This window comes from Vicia villosa, unplaced genomic scaffold (genome assembly GCF_029867415.1).
Source record: "Vicia villosa cultivar HV-30 ecotype Madison, WI unplaced genomic scaffold, Vvil1.0 ctg.000423F_1_1_1, whole genome shotgun sequence".
Lineage (NCBI taxonomy): Eukaryota > Viridiplantae > Streptophyta > Magnoliopsida > Fabales > Fabaceae > Vicia > Vicia villosa.
Window position 1 is genome coordinate 149,303 of NW_026705200.1, and position 16,997 is coordinate 166,299.

The 16,997-nt window shown below is 35.5% G+C and overlaps 2 protein-coding genes across 2 annotated transcripts; both read left to right on the forward strand.

The window, feature by feature from the left end:
* Positions 1-539: 539 nt before the first annotated feature.
* Positions 540-2,131, forward strand: LOC131628109 (F-box/kelch-repeat protein At3g06240-like). The gene has a single exon (XM_058898972.1). It carries the CDS (start codon positions 583-585, stop codon positions 1,663-1,665), a length of 1,083 nt encoding a protein of 360 aa, XP_058754955.1. The 5' UTR covers positions 540-582; the 3' UTR covers positions 1,666-2,131.
* A 1,250-nt stretch (positions 2,132-3,381) lies between these two features.
* On the forward strand, positions 3,382-4,068 carry LOC131628127 (uncharacterized). The gene has a single exon (XM_058899000.1). It carries the CDS (start codon positions 3,382-3,384, stop codon positions 4,066-4,068), a length of 687 nt encoding a protein of 228 aa, XP_058754983.1.
* Positions 4,069-16,997: the final 12,929 nt, after the last annotated feature.

Sequence of the window (16,997 nt, forward strand, 5' to 3'; positions counted from 1 at the left end):
TTACCGGACTAAAAACTTATTTAACCCTTAAATAAAATAACAAAAATTTGTTGTTTATTTTAAAAAACGGTCCAAATGGTTGAATTTGTTAAAATTGAAATTAAATAAATTGAAAATAAATTTATTATAAAACTTTGAAGGTATATAGATGCAAAATATTATTTTTAATCTCTTATTATGAAAGAAAAAAATTATTTTAGATTACATCATGTGTCCAAATTTTTTTCTTTCTTTTATTCAATTATTTTAATCTTTTGATTTACCATACTCTTTAACTCTAATTGATTTATTAGATTTGATTGAAAGCATTTAATCATAATGTACTAACTAAAAAATTATTTATTTTTTAATTCTAAATCATGACGTGCTACTAAAAAAGCTACTAACAAATAAATTGAAATTAAATAAATTGAAACCAAATAAAATTATTTATTTATGGCACTCTTTAATCTAATTCATTTGATTAGAATTAAATAAATTGAAACCAAATAAAATTTTAGTAGTTGAATGAATTAGAAATACTAAACCCTAAAAATGCACTATATATGATGTACTTGATATTACTTTGATTTGGTCGGCAAGATGGAGAACAGCGTGTTTCTGCCTTTTGAATTGATCATCGAAATTCTGTCGAGGTTACCGGTGAAGCCTCTATTGCGTTTCAGGTGTGTCTGCAAATCATGGCTTTCTCTAATTTCTAGTAATAATTTTGCTACTTCACATTTTGAACATGCTGCCACACACAGACGTCTCTTCATAAAACGTTCTGCTCTTCAACCTTTATCTATAGATCTTGATTCATCGCTCCACGATGCTTCTGCATCTGCTTCATTAAGCCTTGATTTTATTTGTTCCCAACGTTGTATTGAAATTAGAGGTTGTTTTAGAGGGTTTCTGTATTTCAACAATGACACACACATCTATCTATTGAATCCATCCACCGGTGTGTTCAAACAAATACCCGACTCTCCTATATTACTTAATGATGGTTTCGAACTTCTTTCTGGTTTTGTATATTACCAGCCAATTGATGATTACTTGATAGTTTCCGGGTTCTGCGAATATGACACGCCGGTAACTAGTCCAATGAAATTGATGATTTTCTCATTGAGAGCTGATAAGTGGAAACCAATTGAGGTTGCTTCTCATTTGCCTTATAGGGAGACTTCTGTAGCAGAATGTACCCCTAAATCCGGGTTGTTCTTGAATGGATCTCTCCATTGGATGGTTCATAATTATGAGAAATCAAAGAATGTTATTATTGCCTTTGATTTAAAGGAAATGACGATATCAGAGATAGCTCTGCCAGATGATTTTATTTTCAGTTATAGTAATAATTATTCTATATATTATGCTTTGTTGGAAGTTGGAGGACTTATCGGTGCATGGGTGAAGGACCTGAATACAGTGAAGATATGGGTGATGCAAAAATATGGAATTCACTCATCTTGGACTAAGATTATTCAATTTTCTCTTGATCCTGTTTTTCACGATAGTTTAGAGATAGTATGCTTAACAAAGTGCGGTAATATTGTTGGAACAAATAATAAAATTGGATTGGTGAAGTTGAATGATAAAGGACAGCTACTAGAGTCTCTGCTTTTAGACGCATTCGCCGTATATACAGAGTCTCTGTTTTCACTCCCCAGCACCGGTCAAACTTAATAAGATTACTATAGATAACAATAACAATTTTCTTTTATATTTATCTTGTATTATGGTAAAATTCTGTTAGAAGTGATAGGCAGAGCATAATAATGAAACTGCTATTAGACAGAACAGAATTTCATCATCTTTATCTTATTTTATCATTATGTTTTAAATTTTACATAATTTGATGTGTTATTGTCATGTCACCATTAGCTATTTGTATTCTTTCATTATTTTACTCTTTTTTTTTCTTGACATCTTGATACCGAATTTATTGAATTGCTAGGATGAGTTTTTATGACGTCTATTTTTCAGTTTAGAAAATCAGTTGACAATTAGTTTTTAAGCTCACAAAATCACAAGCTAAAAGTGATTTGCTTTATTTATGAATTTGCACAATATAGACTTTTGTTATTGATTTTGGATTTATTGATCTGCACAGCTATATGTTTTTGTTGTTGTGTAAACCACTGACATGTCTTTTCTTGATTACCATTAACTGTCATAGATTTCTTGGCCTCTTGGGTACAGTCGAAATTGTTCTTCAGCTTTACAAAGAAATTGTTGAAAAGCAGGTTGATGTAAATATTGATATTGGAACCACAACTCTCTTCTTTTTTCTCTTCTCCAACAGAAACCGCTGAATATTCTTCTTAGCTTGCATGATCATATACGGGCCTTCAAATTCATATATATGTGATATTTTGATGGGACTCTATGATAGGTTAAGTAAGGGATATTTTGAGCTGCAGAATTCTTCACTGTGACCTATAAGTGCACAATTAAAACAAAACATAAGAGATTTTCTCAAATCTGAAATCAACCAAGTTGATCCCTTCTTTTTTATTACCTATGTGTAAACCAGGTTTGTGAAGTTGGAGCACATCATACAAAACTTTGTTGTGGTGTCTACTTCAACTTAACTTATTGAATGATTAGTTTTCTTGTTTTTCATAAAATTGTGTTGGTAATTCAATTTCTTATGGAAACCCTAACTCTTATAAAGCAAATTCAATTTCTTGCTAGTTTGTAATTGTGAAGTTGTTTTCCTACTAAAAATATATACGGCTATAATACTTACATGTATGCACAAGTATATATCAAGCAAGCGTTAACTTAATTTATGATGATTGATTTTGTAATTGTAATCTCTATGTATACTTTATATACTTACTAATTAAGTGCTTAATTTTACTGTGAACATAATTTATATGATCTTGTGAAGAGTCATGGAATGAGAGGGCCATAGGTTAATATTCATTTGATATCCAATTTTTCATATATTTCCAACCAGTCTATTAATTTCATTGCACCAAATAGTTTGGATGCACATATTCTTCAAAACGAACAATTGAATTACAAAAGTACTAATTTATGACACACACAAGTTTGAGAAAAATATAAGTATGTTTATACGGTGGACTACTACAAATTGATTTAATTTAATTGTAACTCCGTCATTTTCAAGAATGCTTCCTTCCTCTTTGAAGACTGTTTGTCGGTGATAATCCTTATACTCCCTTTATTGAATTCCATTGCCCACTAAAAAAAATTTAATTGTAGTTCACAAAAATGTAAAGGAAAGAATATCATGGGACTTGAAAATTATAAAAATAGCTAATATCACCTTATCACAGTGCAAAAAGAAGAAGAATTAATCACATCATCTCAAAAGGTAATCCTGATCTTTTCTTTATTCAAGAAACAAAATTGGAGCATATCTCTTGTTCTATGGCTGGTAGTTTTTGGAGGAACAGTAGTGTCGATTTTTCGTTTATCCCGTCTGTAGGGGCGTCGGGGGGGATTCTGACCTTGTGGAACACTAATACTGTAAAAGCTGTTTTCAATTTTGGTGGAAGGGGTTTTCTGGGAATGAAGCTTTTGTGGAAGGGGAATTATTTTTATGCTGTCAATGTTTACTTTCCTATTTCCAGGGAGGAGAAGAGATCTCTGCGGGAGAAAATTCTAGATTTGAAATCAAGATTTAGTGATGGAGAGTGGTTAGTGGGAGGTGACTTTAATACGGTTCGAAACAGGAGGGAGAGAAAGGGTGTTTCGTTTCATAATTCTCGGAGGGAGTGGTCGGATTTTGAAGAGTATATTAGGAGGAGTGGTTTGGAAGATGTTCCGTGCAAAGGGAAGAAGTACACGTGGTTTGGTGGTGATGGTAGATCGAGGAGTAGATTAGACCGTTTCTTGTTGGCGGATAAGATTGTGAGTGGGTGGGGCGTCATTGGCCAATTGGTGGAGGATCGCGATGTTTCGGACCATTGTCCGGTGTGGTTGCTTTGCGATAAGGCAAATTGGGGTCCGAAGCCTTTTAAAGTAAACAAAGAATGGTTTTCTAATAAGGATTTTTTGCCGTTTGTGGAGAAGGAATGGCTCTCTATAATAGTGGGGGGGGGGGGGGAGGGGTGATTTTATTCTTAAGGAGAAGTTAAGAATGTTAAAAGAGAAGTTGAGATGGTGGAACATAAATGTTTTTGGTAAATACGATTTGGAGGTGGAGGATAATGTGCGTATTTTGAATGAAGGAGACAAGGAGGTGGGGGAAGAAGATGTTGAGGAATCTATGGTGATGGTGGAAAGAAAGAAAAGAGCTTTTAAGGATATTTGGTTGAATTTGAAAATTAAGGAAAATATGTTAATTCAAAAGTCGAGATTGAAGTGGTTAAATGATGGAGATGCTAATAGCAAGTATTTTCATGGGGTGATGAAAGCTAGAAGGACAAAGAATTTCATTGGCTCGATTGTAACAGAAGGTGGAATAATTGACTCGGTGGAGGAAATTAAGGAGGAAGTGAATAATCATTTTGAGAAGAAATTTGTAGATGAGGATAGGAGGAGGCCGGTGCTAGACGGTTTATTTTTTGATACTTTGAATGAGGAGGATAAGTTATCTCTTGAGAAACCGTTTGAGGATGTGGAAATAAAGGAGGCTACTTGGGATTGTGATGGTTTGAAAAGTCCAGGACCCGATGGATATTCTTTCTTTTTCATAAAGAGGTGTTGGGATTTTATGAAAGTAGACTTCATCAATTGTTTTAGGTGTTTTCATAGAGAAGCTCTTTTATCGAAAGCTATTACTTCTTCGTTCATTACTTTGATTCCGAAATCTTCAAATCCTTTGAGTTTAGATGATTATAGGCCAATTTGTTTGGTTGGGTGTATATACAAAGCTATTTCCAAACTTTTGGCGTCAAGATTAAAGAAGGTGTTAGGGAATTTAGTGTCTAAGTGTCAAAGTGCTTTTGTTCCGGGGAGACAACTTTTGGATGGCGTTATGGTGGCAAACGAGGTGGTGGATTTGGCGAAGAGAGAAGGAGTGGGATGTTTACTATTTAAAGTGGACTTTGAGAAAGCATATGATAAGGTGTCTTGGGATTTTCTTAGATATTTGCTAAAAAGAATGGGCTTTGGTGTTTTATGGTTAAAGTGGATGGAGGCGTTAATTTTCACAAGTAAGATGTCGGTCCTTGTGAATGGTAGTCCTACGGCGGAGTTTGATGTGAAAAAAGGGTTGAGACAAGGTGATCCCTTATCACCTTTCCTTTTTGTTATTGTAGCGGAGGGATTGAGAAGGTTGGTGGCTAAGGCGGTGGAAATGGGAGACTATGTTGGTTTCAATTTGAGGAGATCTTGCTCGGTGGATATTCTCCAATTCGCCGATGATACTTTACTTTTTGGGGAGGGGTCTTGGAAACAAATTTGGGCGATCAAGGCAATTTTGAGAGGGTTTGAAATTGTTTCCGGTCTTGGGATCAATTATCATAAGAGCAAGCTTATTGGGATTAATGTGAGTAACCATTTTTTGGATTGTGCATCTCATTTTTTGTCTTGTAGGAGGGAGGATAACAATTTTGTTTTTCTTGGCATACCTATTGGAATCAATCCTAGGAGGATTTCTTCGTGGAATGGCATTATAAGCAAAATGAAATCAAGACTTTTGGATTGGAAGGCTCGCTTTTTATCTTTTGGAGGTAGATTAACTCTCCTCAAGTCGGTGCTTAGTAGTCTTGCTATCTTTATGTTGTCTTTTTATAAGGCTCCAAAGAAAATTATTAAGGAAATAACAAGGGTTCAAAGCAAGTTTCTTTTGGGAGGTGGGGGAGAAAATAAGAAGATTCATTGGGTGAGTTGGAAGAAGTGTTGTTTACCTATTGATAGAGGAGGGCTCGGTCTAAGGCGAATTAGGGAGTTCAATTTAGCTCTACTTCAAAAGTGGAGATGGAGGATAATGGGAGGATCGGAAGCATTATGGTACGAAGTTTTGAAAGCTAGGTATGGAGACATTAATCTTCAAGTTGTGGGAGCGACAAAGTTGGATAGTAACAAGGGTTTAAAATCATTTTGGTGGAGGGATATTTTGGAGATAGATCATGAGTTCAAAGAGAGTATTTTTGTTAACATGTGTAGATTTAAGGTGGGAAATGGATTCCATATTGCTTTTTGGCACTCTTGTTGGATAAATGATAGTTCTTTAAAGGAATCTTTTCCGGTTGTTTATTCTTGTTCGGATTTGAAGTTTGTTAGTATTGCTTGCATGGGAGGATGGGAGAATAACGAGTGGAAGTGGGGTGATTTAGGCGTTAGGGGAGGAGGCGGTCCGGGTTTGGAGGATGAAATGGGGAGGTTGTTTTCGGTGTTGGAGGGGGCGAGGCCGGTTTGGAGTAATAGAGGGAAGAGGGACTCGGTGATGTGGGAGCCCGAAGAGGAGGGAATTTTTTCGGTTCGGAGTTGTTATAACATGTACGATAAATATAACATTCCGTTTGGTCCTAACGTGGAATTTTCGGATTCTTTCTCTCTTCTTTGGAACATGTTGGTTCCTCAAAAAATAAAAAGTTTCGGATGAAGGTGCTTTATCAATAGAATGCCAACTAAGGATCAACTTGCTTCAAGAGGTATTTCTTTCTCTAATTCTCATTTGTGTGTTTTTTGTGAGAATGACCAAGAAACTCTTCTTCATCTTCTTCTTTATTGCCGGGCTTCTTTGTTAATTTGGAGGGATATGGCCTATTGGATTGGTTTCGATTTGGGAGGGGAGTTTTCTTTGTTGGAGAGTTTTATGAGATGGTTTAGTTTTTGTAAATCGAAGAAGGTGAAGAAAGGTAGAGAAGGTGTTATTTGGTTGGCAATTGTGTGGTCAATTTGGAATGAGAGGAATAGTATCATTTTTAGAAGAGAGGATTGGAATATCCTAGACATGGTTTGGAACATTAAGATTCTTTTGTGGCGGTGGTCGTTCATCGGGAATATTAATCGGACCAAATACAATTTATATGAGTTCAACAAAGATCCTATGTTGTATCTTTCTTAGGTGTATTTGGTGCTTAATTTTTTCGTTGTCGGTTTTGTTTTCGCCTTTGTAAGTGTGTAAGAACTTTTGGTTCTTGGTTTATATAAATTCTTGATTATTAAAAAAAAAAAAGTTGAGGAGTTTTCTTCTGATTGAGATCAGTTAATAGTTGAATCTAATGTTGCCACGTGATGGAAAAATAGAAAAACACAATACACCGTAAGTTTAAAAGTATTTCCAATGAATAATCAAAATCAACAAGGTGTGAATCCCTCCTCTTAGCTCCACACTACACAAGTAAAAAGGGAGTAGATTTCAGTAGCATGCCTTAATTATTTGTTAAATCAGACCAAGTATCAAATAAGGCTACAAATAAGGGAATCAAAGGTACTGTCCTTCAACAATTCTCTTTTATTAATTTCTATATTCACTTTTTTCATTGCCCTTCTGATTAATAATTACAAATTACTATATATCTTCATCAATATACTATTCCATTTCTACACCATAAATATTCTATATATCTATACCTACATTTCTATAATATACATATACCTTTGATGGAAAGAACAACCAAATTCGGATCTTTTATTCTTGTCGACCTGATTCTAATTGGCACAGATTGCAGTAGCATACCTTGATTATTTGTGAAATCAGACCAAGTATCAAATAAACCTACAAATAAACAAACAAGAAAATGTTCATAATTATAGTGTTATAGTTTTTCAAAATTCAGACAATTAAAATCGCAAAAAGGGGATAGGGACAAAAAAGAAGATTGAACCTACTCTTCCTTCAATCATATCCCGTATACCAATATTAACCATTGTGCACCTATGGTCCAAGGAACAATTATATTAATAAGCTTGCTTCAGTAGTAAAATAATCAATAAAACTGGAGAGCAAAAATGTTAGTCTTTTAAAAAAAGATTGATCTCGTGTTGTGCGCCGATCATTTACTAGAGCAGAACTCCATCTTTAGCAAGACTAAACAATCCATTTGCAGATGTATCAATTGGAAGAAACTGCTTCATGAATTTATCTTCAGCCAGGTAAGTGTTAATATTTTTTTTTGAAAGCAAGAAAATTTTATTAATAAACCAAACAAGAACAAATAACAAGGTCTCCTCCTAACAAAGAAAATTACACTCCTATTGAAATCTAACTTAATTAAAACAATGGGTTATTGCTAAACTCATAGAAATTACAATTGGCATGCGTAATTTTCCCGATATATGACCATCTCAAAATTAGAGCTTTACAACTCCACACGACATCTCTTGAATTTCAAGACGAGCTGTTGAAAATTATATCATTCCTTCGTAACCAAATACTCCATAGAATGGCAAGCCAAATAATTCCCTCCTTCCCTTTTTTCACCTTCTTAGCTCTACAATAAATGCTCCAAAGCCAAAAGTTCTCCTTAAAATCTTCAATGAAATTATAAATCAATGGGGTTAATAGTAATTCACCCCCTGTAATGTTAGCGAATTTTGCTTTTCCCCCCTCCCTACCTTTTGGCAACGGTTTTTTCAAAAAAACCGTTGCCAAAATCTGCCTTTGGCAACGGTAGGGGGGTAAACCAAAACACGCTCATATTACAGGGGGATAAACTATTATTAACCCTAAATCAATCCTATCCAATCGGCCATCTCCTTCCACACAATATCGACATTCCGACAACTCAAAAAAGAATGGAGCAATATTTCGTTGGATTCCTCTTAAAGAACGCAATCTAAATTCGAAGAGGAATTAAGGATACCTCTTTTCAAAAGCAAGTCTTTAGTTGGAATTTTGTTGAGGAAACATCTCCAACCGAACGCTTTAACTTTAAGCGGAACCTCCACCTTCCAAATATCTATAAAGACCGAATCATATCGATTTGCCGGCCCAAAAGGAATATGTCTTCTATTCGAAATATAGCAGCAAGAAGAAACAGAAAAAACTCCTTCTTCCTTATGGTTCCAAGTAGCCGAATTCGGCTGTTCCGGAGTAAAAATTTCCGACGATAACAGTTGTTCCATAACCGCAGCCGGACCAAGAGGCTCAGACGCTGGACGCGACGCAGAACTGCACGTAACTTCGGCCAAACCTTCTCTAATAGAAGCAGCGGCTGCACTAGAATAATAAACAGTAGCGGCTGCACCTGTTTCAACATTGGCAGCAAGCTGAAACTCCGTGGGAGAGGAAATCGTGATACCAAGGTCGCTCCAAATCCAACTCCCATCCTTCCAACCTCCCATAGCACCAATAGATGCCTCTTGCAAAAGAGAAATGATATATAAATTCGGAAAAAGATCTTTTAAAATGCCCTCTTTCAACCAATGAGCATGCCAAAAGGAAATAGATCGACCATTACCTACATGAAAAAAACAATTGTTAGTAAAAAACTCCGCCGGTATTTTGGTCTCCAAAGATGTAATATCCCTCCACCACACCGAAGATGACCGCTCCGAATATTTGATCTTGGTACAAAAGGTAGCCCTTAGCTTCACATCCACATATCTCGCCTTCAAAGTACGATACCATAAAGAATTAGAAGCCCCGAAAATTCTCGAATTCCACTTCAAAAGAAGAGCATTGTTGAACTCTTCCAAGTTTCTAAAATCGAGACCACCCTTCTCTACCGGAAGGCACAAATCATTCCAACTAACTCAATGCATTTTCCTTTTCTCCTCCAAACCCCCCATAAGAAATTACTTTGCAATTTATTTAACTCCGCTATAATCTTCTTGGGTGCTTTATAAAAAGAAAGAGTGAAAATCGCCATACTAGTCAAAACCGATTTTAGAAGTGTGATTCTCCCCCCAAAGCTAAGCCACCGACCTTTCCAAGAATTCAATTTCCTCCTAACATTATCCAAAAGGGGCTTCCAAGAGGAAATCCTTCTAAGATTTATTCCGACCAAAATACCGAGAAATTTGAACTCTTTATCCTCCGTCCTACAAGATAGAAAGTTAGTAGCAACTCCCAAAACACGCGGATTGATGTTTATGCCTATCAACTTACTTTTATGAAAATTAATTCTTAGGCCCGACACCATTTCAAAGCCCTTCAACACCGCTTTAATAGCCCAAAGGTGTTTCCAACTCCCGTCACCTATTAAAAGTGTATCATCCGCGAATTGAAGAATATCAATATCGCATCTCCCGTTCACATTAAATCCGACAAAATCACCATTTTCCACCGCTTTCCCAACCAAGGCCCTTAAACCTTCCGCCACAATAACAAAGAGAAAAGGCGAGATAGGATCTCCTTGCCTTAATCCCTTCTCCACGTCGAATTCTTTTGTGGGACTACCATTAACAAGGACCGACATCTTACTAATAAAAACTAACAACTCCATCCATCTCATCCACAAATTCCGAAAACCCATCATCCTCATCATAAACCTAAGAAAATTCCAACTCACTTTGTCATAAGCTTTTTCAAAATCGACTTTAAATAGGAGACACTCTTTTCCTTCCTTGCTAGCATAGTCAACAATTTCATTAGCTACAATCACTCCGTCTAGCATTTGCCTACCCGGTACAAAAGCACTTTGAGAATTGGATATTATCGAAGAGAGGACCCTCTTAATACGACTTTCCAAAAGTTTAGATATAATCTTGTAAATGCTTCCCACCAAACAAATCGGGTGATAATCATCAAGATCTAACGGATTGTCCTTTTTAGGGATAAGAGTTAGAAAAGAAGAAATAATAGCCTTAGATAAAACCGTTCCGGAATAAAAAGCATTAAAACAAGAAACCACATCTTCTTTAACAAAAGACCAACAATTCTTGATGAAAAGGAGAGAAATACCATCCGGACCCATGCTTTTAGAACCATCACAACTCCACACCGCTTCTTTAATCTCCTCCATCGAAAAAGGCACCTCAAGCGATAAACTATCTTCCGCACTCAATGAATGCACTGAAACATTATCCAATAAAGGTAATTGTTAATATGTGCAACATAAGAAGCCTTCTCAGATTCATTTATTGCATGATAAACAGTCGTTGCGGCTGTCTTCAAAAAATGAAGAAGAACTTTTTAAACCGCCGTCTTTTGCTATAGCTCGATTTGGCAAATTTAAATGTGCCTACGACACAATGTCAATATATAAACTTTCGGGTTCAATATAGATAAGACGTACCTTATGGGTTCAGATTGAAAAAAGTTTCCATTTTTGTGGAAGAAAGGAACGAGAGAAAGAAGTGTGTGTTTGTTCATAAGAAAGTGAGAAATGGGGTTGAGAGAAAAATAAGCCGCGAAGCACAAGGGAATGTCCGAATGGGAAGATGAGAGAGGGAGGCTCATCAGTGCAGCGCGGAAGTGGAGTTGTCGGCAGTGGTCGGAGCCTTCCCAGCATGCACGGTTCGTCGGAGTGAAGAAGAGGTTCGTCACGATGGAGATCAGTGGAACAAGCCGTGGCTTTTCGGCTCCGTTTTATAGGTTCCAATTGTGTTGTTGTGATACGGAGAATTTAATTTTTGTGAAAAATGAAAAGGGTTTTTGGAACTCCATTTGTGAAAAATGAAAAGCGTATAGAAGGCAGACGACTGAGGGGGGTACTTATGACGAGGGTTTTTAGTGAAAAATGAAAAGGCTCATGTGACTTTTCATATCGGTTTTGCAACATGGCACGATGTAAAGCCTAACTTTTCACATCGGGTACAAATCCAGGCCCGATGTGAAATCCTTTATAATAAAATTTCATCTTATTTACGAAACTGCCACCATATTATTTTTCACATTAATGAATTTTTTACATCAGTGCAAATCCATGCCCAATGTGAAATCCTTTATAACAAAATTTCATATTATTTACGAAATCCTTTATTTACAAAATTTCAGTGAAAATAAATGTCTGATGTAAAATCCCTTAACAAATATTTTTCACATCATATATCTTGAAACCTGATGTAAAATCTTTTAATCAAATGTCTTATGATGATTGATGTTATAATTGTAATCTCTATGTATACTTTATATACTTACTAGTTAAGTGCTTAATTTTACTGTGAACATAATTTATATATTGAATCAAGATCTTGTGAAGAGTCATGGAATGAGAGGGCCATATATTATATTCATATGAGTGATAGAGCATATGAATAATGTGAACATGTTGGAATAGATTGAAAAAGATGGTAAAAAGTGTAGATGATCTTTCTATTTATAGACTCAATTCTCTAACTATTTCAATAATATGAAAAGTCGTGACTGTTCCTTATGTGCGAAGATACGTCTCCAGACGCTCATTTATATGCATATTTTAGATGCATTACCAGACACAACATCTGAGTTATCATAAGAAACTGTTTCATCAGAAGGTTCTTCAAGTTTACTAACTCTCGAGGATCTGAAAATTTTACCACTAGATTTCTCAATAGCAGATTTTAGAGCCAGTGATTTGGACACTTCACGAATCGTCTCCATTCAGTTCTGTTTCATGGCTCTGATTGTTGCCAATCAGACTTCAAGATTTAAGGTATTCAGGTCTTTAACTTCCTGAATAACTCCAACTTTAGGTTTGAATCTTACAAGAAGACTCCTCATAATCTTTTTGACATGATCTGCCGAAGTATAACTCTTGTTCAAAACCTGAAGGCCTGATACAAGAACTTGAAACCTAGGGAACATGGTTTCAATGTCTTCATCATCCTTCATTTTTAAAAGTTTATACTAGTGTAACACGGTGGGAGAACTGACTTTTTATTTCACAAATAAATGTTGCGGTGAGTAAGAGTCGCCACCGATTCTTATTTTGTCCTATTTTAGGAAAGGTATAAAAGTACAGGAAAGACCTTTAAGAAAAGAGTTTGAGTTTGGAGGGTAAGTTATGAAAAGGGAAGGTGTGAGCACCCTTTTCATCCGTAGTTATCTACGGGCTCTTAGTTTGCTTAGCTCATTTTGTTTTATTTGAAAAGCTTGAAAAAGAACAGTGTATGTGTGTGTGTGTGTGTGTGTCTGTTTTGAAAGAAGGTGCCAGTAGTAAGGCAGGACTTTGCAATGATCCTTGTGTCGGTCCTCAAGGATGTATGCGAAGTATTTTTGAAATTTCGTTTGAAAAAAACAAGTGGTGAAAAAAAAATTGTTTGAGCAAGCAATCTAAGAGCTACTTACCCCATGTTTAGTCTTTCATATACTTTATATTTTTCTTTGAAGGGATAAGACTAACCATACCATTTGTGGGTAGGTAGTCCTATCTATTGGACGTATACGAGACATTGAAGGGTCATCTATGGTCGTTGAAGGCAACATGGTAGAGGTACCTTTAGCAAATTTGAAGGGACAAATCATCTTTAACATAGGCAGCAATCGAGGGACTATATCATGTATTCGTAGGCAACATCGAGGGTCGTCGAGGGACCATAATCTTTGATGATTTTTAATCGAGGGCGTTTTCTATTGGGTACCTCCATATTCGAGGGACACGACCATTACTCGTAAGGCAACGAAGAAGGGCGTATCCTAGAGGTTAGTGTGTGCGAGTGAGTTAGATTTGAGTATATTATCTTGCGTTAGGTTAGCTACGATTAGATTTCATTATCTTGCCATGCACACCTAATTAAACATACATCTAACAATTTAAATATGAGCAGGAATTTAAAGTACGAAAATTTAAAATGCGGAAAGTAAATCTACGCTATTACAAAAAAGGCTTGCGACCTATACAACGATTTCTAGAATTTTAAAGGTAAGCAGTAGATAATCATACATGCGACAATCACTGAGATTTAGAAAGGGAAAAGAAGAATTGGGAGTAATTTGGGGTTAGTAAAAATATTTGGGGTTAAAGTTAATTGAGAACCCTAATTTACTAATCTTATTCGTCAAAACTAATTAGCCTAATTTCGTACAAGGAAACCTACATTGAATAATTATACATGACTAACCTAATTACAATTAGTTAAAGAACTAATTATGTTCAATGAGAGAAATTATATCAAAAATTAAAACTAATTTAACCTAAAAAATCTAATTATTTTTGATATTTTGATTAAGATTTTATGATTAAACTAAAAAACCTAATTAAACTAATCATATAAAACTAACTTTTATTTTTAACCTAAATCTAATCAAACTAAATTTATTGGTTGATTTGTTAGTTAAAAAAAAGGAAAAGGAAGGAGGTTGGTTAAAAAACAAAATTGGGATAAAAAAAACAAAGGAAAAAAGTAACACTTGCTGTGATCCACTGTGGGACTCTCCTGGAGGAACATGGTGGATAACGTTCTCAGGGGCATTGGATTTAGGATCAGTGATGATCCAACGGCTGAGGTTGAAAGTGCATCGTAGGCATGATTTGGCTGGGAGCGCTGGATCTGCAAGCAAGTGAAAACAAATAAATGAAAAACAATGCAAGACGCTAGGAGGAATCGAACAGGCGCCATGCTGATTGCCAAGGAATCAAGCTTGCCACTTGTGCTAGAATTGTTAGTTGTTAGTGAAACAATCAGAAAATATTATATATTAACAACTAATCAATGGTGGAATTGGTCAAACTGGGCTCACTACCCCACGCGCCACCAATCAGAATGGAGAGAGGAAATGATTCGGTTGACTGGCGAGCCAGGATGCTCCAAGCGTGGTCCAAAATTCTCAATCCCAGTCATCATCTTCAACCTTCACCCCTACGGAATTTATAACGAAATCACCTACGCCTTTTCCTGCGGATTTTCGCAAATCCATGGCCAGCTACTGCGACCTGCAAAAAACGATTCAAACATCGAAGCTAACAAACCAGATCTTTTAAATAGGTTGCTATGAGTTTATTAAAGGCGTCGTTTGGGTCTGGAATGGCTCATATCATGGAAAAAGAAAGCCACTTGCTTTTGTGCCCTAACCATGGTGGCTTCATGTTCTTGCGTGCAAGCTATGACTTAATGGCTTAAACCTCTTCTAAACATCATCACAAACATGTTAGTAACATCAAATCATGTAAACACTCATTAATATATGGAAAACGACAATTCAAGAAACATGAATAATTATGAACAATATGAATGGATGTTTTAAGTGCTTTTCGTCTTAGCCATGGATGCAAACTTACTCTATTTCACCTTAGGAACAAGATTACACGATTAGTTTGGCTTGAGAATGGAGGTATTTCAAGAACTTACACGCCCTTGTTTCTTGATTTTTTGGAAGTGTGGAAAGATTTTTTGTGGCAAGGGTTTTCGTTCTCCTTGCATTTGGTAATGTTGTGTTTATATAAAGGGTTAGATTAGGTCAAATACCATGGAGAAAATATCTTGCTTTCATGAAGAAAATATTTGATTTGCAATTTGCATTAAAACTTTCTATTTTTGAACTCCATCTATTTTATGCACTTTCTTCATACTTTCTTGGCCATTGGATCAAACTTGGATCAGATTAAATCAAGGATAAATTTGGAACATTGATCATAGAATTATTTTATGATTTTATTTAATTTTATTTGAATTTAATTGATTAAAATCAAATATAAATGAAATAATATCATAATAATAATATTATTTGACCAATGGACCCCTTTTGAGCCTAGTATCACGTGGGAAACTAAAAAATATAAGCCCATTGCTCAAAAGTTGAAAATTTGCCAATTAGGATTTCTCATTTTTCTTGAATTTTAGCCAACTAATACCAATCATAACTCTCTCAATTTTTATGGTATAGAAGTGTTATAGGAATTTTTGAAAATCCTAAGATGTCCTATACAAGCCACTTTGGAACCTTTTTTTGCATTTGGAGATTTTATCTTGATGATATTGGTCCTGACAAAAAAAATGTTTTTTGTGAACCTCTAGAAGGACCTATAATGTTTTGGCCCATATCTCTCAAATATTGCATTTCTTGGTCTTGGGCCCAACGTAAAAGTTGTAGAGGATGAAATTTCCTTGAGAATAGGATTTGGTTGGGGAATTTCTGATAAACCATATGAGAGTTATGATCAGTCAAAGTTCAATTGACTTTCTCCTTAAAACCCTAATTTAGAAACTATGAGTTTTGTTGATTTCTGAACTTCTCTTGATGAATCATGATAAACCCTTGATCAAATGATAAATATCACCTCAAAATGTTGATGTTGACCAAAAATCAGGAGTTTTGACTGTAGGTTGACCATAGTTGACTTTTAGGTCAAACTAGTCGACTATTGATCATTTGGGCATTTGATTGAGAAATCTTGAGCCATGAGGCTTGAAAATTGACATGGTGATGCTTTAAAGCATTTGAGGAAGTATGAAGACCACTTGAGGTATAAGAACCTGATTTTACCTTGATAGGGGCAAAACCCTAGTTATGGGTTGATTGCTTAGGAGAGGGTTTGTCTGCCTATTTCTTGTGTGGCCTTGAGTAGCTGAAGATCATATGAGCCAAAATATCTTGAAATATGATGGGAAAGTTTTGGGATATGACAACTAGTGAATTAGAAGATTGGCCTTAGCTTCTTTCACCTACTGATTACCTTCATTATATAATGATTCAAAGATTGTCTTGGCAGATGACTTATCTATGATCTTTATGTATTCAGAGTGAGGTAGAGCATCAACAATAATACCTCTTACTCTTAGGTGTTTTCTTTACACTTTCTTTTGAGTTGGTGTGAGAACTTTTCTGTTATCAACCATTCTAACACCATTTAGTTGAATATCAATGCCATCCTCAAGGATGTCCCATATCTCACCATAAAGCCCAATGATGTATATTTACATTTTTCTCTTCCACCATTGAAAGTGAGTTTAATCACCACTGAATGCAAGTGGTTTAGCATAATAGTGGCTTTTTTCAAAAGCACTCTAATAATGAGGAATACTAGTGCCAATAACATGACTATCACCAGTATCTTCCGTCTAGTATACTTTTTCTCTTTGGGATATTTTTCTTTACCACATTTAAGTGTTAAGCACAAATCGTGCTCTGATTTCAACTGACGGTGAGACAATACACAAAAGGGGGGTTGAATTGTGTATCTGATAACTATTGCCTTTTCAAGTTGAGATAATCTTGGCCCTGAGGTTCTATACAAAAATCAGATTATGCTTCAATAGAATTTGAGATGCTTCTTATTTATAATCTA